Here is a 6279-nt window from a genome sequence, read left to right as displayed (position 1 = left end):
ATGTTTATATAAAATATGATAAAACTTCCATCGATATTCGATATTGTCTCAATATAATTATTTAATTATATATTTAATTATTTATTTGTTTTGCTTAACATGTAACTCCCAAAAATATATATATACATACAAGAGTTCTACTAACTACTTTTATCACTATTGTTGCAAAAATAAATATTTCATTTTGGAGTTTTTATTTTTTTATTTTTTATTTTTTTGAATATTTTTGCTATAGTAAATTGTTCTATTTATATTTGATAACGCCAAAAAAATAAATTATTTTGTTAAAGTAAATGTAAAACATGATATATTTATTGAAATGACAAAAATACCCTCAAAATTTAACGGTGTTAGTGGTTAGGGGTATCAAAATGCTAACGGAATGAAACTTCGGGTATGAAAATGCAAGTTTTTAATAGTTAGGTATGAAAATGAAAATAGCATTATAGTTCGGGTGGTGTTTTGTAATTAATCCTAAAGTTTTTGCAAACAAATGAGTTAGACAAAAAGTAGATGCATTTGATAAAATTTCTAACAAATATAGAATGTCGAATGTTTGGGCCTGTGGCTCCCATTGTACCACAGAAAAAGAAGTTATCAGGGTCCTCGGATTTAGATTGCTTTTGTATTTTCCATTCCAATAAAAGAAGATGAGCAAAACTAAGAATGAAAAATAGAAAGTTCAATCCATATATATGAAGAGGCGGTTAGGGCAAACTCCATGCATATATTAACTACAAATGGAGATCCATTGCTTCTAAATTTTATGTAGCAGACAACACGATGACATGTAATGTGCACAATATACCAACAGAGGACAAAATTTCACAGACCTGCCCAACTTTAACTGTGCTTATGCATTCGACAACTAGAGGTGCCACTGAGTGAAACAACTGGAAGAAAAAAAATTAACAATTAGAGAAAAATAAATAAAATAAGAGTTTATATGTCTCGTCGAAATTAACAAATGAATAATCTCGCCTACCTCCTGAACTAACAAAATAATGTTAGCATGATCATTACTTTGTTGAGGGTCAGCCACAACCTTGTGGACACTTGAACCAAGTTCCTTTATCAATGAAAAGGCAGATATTTTGACTGCCACGAAAATCAAATACCACAGGTTTAGTCTTGTAAGGATGACTGAAACAAAACAAAAAAGAGGGCCGCACCACAAGAGGGTACCTGTCCATGGAAATCCAGGTGACAGAGCAGTAGTCAAGACCTGCATTAAATTCTTCTGTTGTTCATGAATATCTTTTACCTTAGCCACATTAATGCAAGCGGTCATGCAGTCCAAAATTTTCTCATGTGGAACATGAACCTGCTCAATGTGATCCTCTTCTGCAAAGAAAGATATGCTCATACTGCTAACCGTACAAAAGCTTAACATCCGATATAAAGAGATAAGTTCAAAGAACAGCAGCAAAAAAAAGCAGGACTACAATGAACTTTCACTAGATTATTCCATGGAATACAGTTGACTATGAAACATGCAGAGGCATGGTGATGCTTATTTTCTAGTAGAACCTCTAAGAGTATTTGCTCAGTGGGGATAATCATTGATGATTTTCCCCCGACCTCTGTACCTTTCCGTACACTACACTCACATATGTTGTATCAGATAGATAAAGTTCTTCTAGAAAATATATCAGAAAGTCAAAGTGAACCTCATGGTTATCCTTGCATAAAATGAGCACTATTTTTACCAACCTGCTTTAGCACCACTTCCAGCCAAAGTTGCTTTCCCAGAAGCACCGAGAGCGGAAGCATTACACATATCATACAACATTAGAAATGCCTCGTTAAAGAACTCCTCATTACCAAAGGCCTTTACAACCTGAAAACAGACACAAGATGGGAAACTGTGTTAACAGGCATGTCAAGAACTTTGCTTATTGTATGGGAAGCAGAAAGCTAATGTGTGTTTCACTAAGGCTCACCAACGAGTTAAAGAATGAATATGTGCAAGCATAAAACTAAACGGTAATTCTGGGGACTGCACTGTACTCTACAGAAGCAATGTATGAAAGCTGAACAATCAACTAGTTTCACAGGAAAATGGGAAGACCGAAATTAGAATATCGTCAGAGAGGATACTCAGGCTGACTAAATTAATAAAGAAACTAGATCAGATTCCGAATTCATTAGAAATTCAATTTCTTAGAAAATCAAACCAATACCACAATCTTGTTTAAACCAAATGACTGGCAATGGGTGGAGAGCTACAATATTCTGCATGCAATTAGAGTAAACATGGATACTTTAACTTGAGTGCATAAAAGGAAAAAGAACACAAAAATGATGTATCTTTTCATTCCTTATCTTTTTCCAGACAGGAAACAATATATTCAGAAAGGATATACGGTTGTCAATGAAAAAACAATCAGGTTGATCTCCAGGCCAGAATTAGTTTTAAAAAGAACAAGCTCAGCCACAAGAATATGGTGCTATACTCAAACTTGAGGGATTATCGAACAATACATTATCTAAATTTTTTCATGCATCAGAAAAGGAAAAGATGTTACCATGGATTCATGATGGATAATTACCTGTTCCAGACAGGATAGAGCTGCCTCACGATATTTCTTTGCCTTCTTTGTGCATGCTGAAGATACCACCCTCAAAACTTCATTCAGAGTGTGAGAATCATCAGTTGAAATTGCTTTGTGGCATGACACACAAAGTGCAGCAATCGAATATAATAGAGCTTCCTTTCCCTGCCCAGACAATGAAAACACCTATCACTTCAAGAAAAATACTCAGCGGGAAAAGAATGTCTCAAATAAGGGAATAGTGAAAAAAACGTCTTGCTTGTTAAAAAAAAAAAATACTGTTTTTTACCTCCCATAACCGACCAGGAATCTCTTTCATAAGAGACTGGAGCAAGACATTATAGTAAGAAGCCAAAGATTCACCCAAAACTTCACTGAGCTTGTTAATTGCCTGGGCTGCCTGCACGTTGAAGAATGAGACACCGAATATTTATCAACAATTAAATTATAAAGTTGATTAACATGCAATTTCTAAACAGAGAAACTGGTGGCAGGGTTAAAAAAGAGCAATAACACATACCTTCTTTTTACTTGCCCAAGAGGATGTTGCAATACTCTCACAAATAAGAGAAACAATTTCTGCCAAGTATAACTGGAGGGCTACACGTTCACTACTTGTATGCTCTTCCCACAACTCTTCAAACAGGCCAGAAACATACTTGTCATCGTCAAACCTGTGCACAAGCATGTCAAATTACAAGGCGAATCAATATTATATGAACAGTTTTATGTTTCATTATAAACTACCAGAATTTCATTCACACAGGTATACCGAGTTGGCTACTTGGGAAACATTAAAAAAAATATATATCAAATGCCATAGATTACAATTAAACTTAAAACTTCAACTAGCCATTTGATATAAGTTCATGTTACGGTCCAAATTTCATAATCTTCAGAAACTTCTACAGACAAGAGTTAGCATGTTCAATGTCTGACAAAACATAAACATCAATGAAATATTTGTTAATATTTTACGAAAGTAATAGCTTAGATGTCATGCCTATTCAGATAACTCAGCACTATACTCAAACTCATATAACTTATAAGATGATGAAACCTACCGATAAAACAATGAGAAAATATTCTTTCTGGACTTGTAACAGTAATAAAAGGAACCGGTATCATCCACACCTTGAAATAAAAATTACTGGAAGTATAGCTGCAAGATATCCATCCAAAATGTCTGACGCCTTGGATGAATAGCTTTTCAATAAAACTGCACAGGCAACTTGAGCATTTCGGTCACCAGCATGCAAAGCTGCAGTGTCGTCGATCAACTTTTCAGCCTGCGAGGCTACTGTATGTTTTAAAAGTACTGCACATGCATCAGCAAAGGCTCGTTTTGATGCAGCACTTTTTTCCTCCTTCACAACTGGAAACAACAGCCTCAGTAGCTTGCTCGTATATGGTTTAATTTCAACACCAACTTCTTGAACTAGTAAGGTAATAAAGCTGGCGACACCAACCCTGCACCATATAAGAGTTAAGTCGTTAGAGTATTCCACATGTCATCAATGTTCGGTTTTGAAGTAGGATTTCTTTTGAACTAGAACCGGAAAATGCTTGAATTCTTGGGAATAAACTACAAAGATATGGAAGATAACAATGTAAGCTCATCCCTTGTCACAATGTAAACTCTCACGAAAAGGTTAGGACACATTTTAACAAGATACGCTTTTGCGAACCAGTGAACAGTACTAATAAAAGTTAGGGAAAATTTTAAGAAAAGTACATGACAAATGGTCCACTCCTAATTTTGGTGTTTCAAGTTTCAAAACAATCATAAAGGTACATGAACTTATAATCTCAACCAAATATATGTACATACCGTTATGTCTTCTGTTATCTTATGTGTTTTCCGTTAAAATTTGAGGGACAAATCAATCACTCCCTAATTTAGCAGTAATAAATTATTAAAATTAATAATTACTAAGGAGAGAGAAATCAAAAAGATCCAATTTTCATTTCTAAACTAGCAATAAATTTTTTTGAGCAGCAAACTCATTTTTGAGCACAGAAGATCTAACTCTCATTGCTGAACTAGTAACAAAACAGCAATTTCTGGAAGACCAAAATTAAAACAGAAAATGGAATAGAGTGATTTACTGCAGACAGCAAAGTCATTAAGATTATGGTTTGAGTTAACAAAATTAAAAAAAAAAGTATATAAATAGAAAAATTGTAAAACAAATATAAAGAAAAGGTAGAACGGAGAAAACCCGAAATCACCCTTTGAAAATTAAGAAATTACAGAGTTAACAGCGTTACTGACATCATGTACTAAAAATGTGTCGTGATTCTGATGTCATGTACCTTTATGATTGTTTTGAAACTTGAAACACCAAAATTAGGAGTGGACCATTTGTCATGTACTGTTCTTAAAATTTTCCCAAAAACTTAACATGTGCAGAAGCAATAAATCCCATAAAAATGCAACTTCCCAGCAATAACTGAATTATGATGCGCGCTCTCTAACATTGGGAACTTTGGATGATGTGGCATATCTCCCATAGCTAGAGAACAGGTGCTGTGCGTAATTTAGCTTATATGGGCGTATATCCCAAAGCTATAGGAACAGTTGGATATCCTTGAACATAGCCGATAGGTACTACTCAGGACTCGATATTTATTGAGAAACATAGGAAACAGAAGATCAGGAACTTAATGCAGGTCTAGTTTGCAGATATGGTGATTTATAATCCTCTTAAACTCCAATCTGGACCGGCAAGAACACAATTTTTTTGGGGAGTTTAATGGCACTGATGATAAGCGCATAAGTGATACTTCGATCTCCACAAGTTCAAAGTGTTTAGAATGTTGAAATGTAATTTTTTTATTTCCTCTTATTTAAGCATGTTTATTATTAGCATGAGAAAAGAAAGAATAAATCCATAGTTAATCAATGTTTAATTTTTCAAGAAGAAAAAAAACATGACAAACTGATTCGAGTGCAGATAAATCGTTCCTAATCACCTGTTCTTATTTTGTGCTATATTAAGTTACAAAGTCAAATACCTTGTATTGAGACCCACCCCAGATCGAACCAGTTGACCAAGACGGGGAACCAATTGATCTAATGATCCTGCATCCACAACTTTTATGCAGAGATCAAGAGTTTCCCACATCGGAGAGCCTTTTGCAATCGAAATTCTCAAACTCTCAAGCTTCTCTGTCTGTATCCCAGCATTTGCTGCATGCAACTGGAAGGGGAAAGGAAAATTTAGAAAGCTATAAGAAGACAGAATGAGCTAATTTCTAAACACAATTTACAAATCAAATAGTGCGTACCTCGACGTAATTAAGCCCTTGGTCCTCAAGGCTCGACAAACTTTCCAGCATGCAGCAAACTAGATCAGATAAATGTGAACGGATTGCAATGCCAGCCCCCTAAAACAATCCAAACAATTGTATTGTAATTCAAACAAGAGAAGATTTACCATCTAAGGTAGATATATATACACACACACACACTAGTGTAAAACAGTAACATATATAGAGGCATTCTTAGGTGCGGACGTCCGCACCGTTTTACGGTGCGGATTTCCATCCGTTCGACACCGTACGGCGCCGCGCAAGGGCGCAATTCCACCCCAACGGACTCCAGCAGCTTCCCCGACCACTTTCCATCCCCGGTGAGTCCATTCTTTTCCAGTTTTCCAGAAGAACGAACTCGCCGGGGATGAAAAGTGGTCGGGGAAGCTGCTGGAGTTCGCTGGGGTGG

The 6279-nt window shown here is 35.6% G+C and overlaps 1 protein-coding gene across 1 annotated transcript in view; it reads right to left on the bottom strand.

The window, feature by feature from the left end:
* The window catches only part of LOC101297213 (proteasome-associated protein ECM29 homolog), a 23990-nt gene that overhangs the window by 1227 nt on the left and 16484 nt on the right, over positions 1-6279 (bottom strand). The window contains 10 exon segments of the mRNA XM_004291744.1: positions 834-893; positions 986-1098; positions 1186-1344; positions 1714-1840; positions 2553-2720; positions 2845-2976; positions 3076-3229; positions 3690-4025; positions 5574-5758; positions 5847-5945. Coding sequence (XP_004291792.1) covers positions 834-893; positions 986-1098; positions 1186-1344; positions 1714-1840; positions 2553-2720; positions 2845-2976; positions 3076-3229; positions 3690-4025; positions 5574-5758; positions 5847-5945 — 1533 coding nt within the window.

The sequence above is a fragment of the Fragaria vesca genome, linkage group LG2 (genome assembly GCF_000184155.1).
Source record: "Fragaria vesca subsp. vesca linkage group LG2, FraVesHawaii_1.0, whole genome shotgun sequence".
Taxonomy (NCBI): Eukaryota; Viridiplantae; Streptophyta; class Magnoliopsida; order Rosales; family Rosaceae; genus Fragaria; species Fragaria vesca.
Note: the sequence above shows the minus strand (reverse complement) of the source record. Positions and strands in the feature narration are given on the sequence as shown.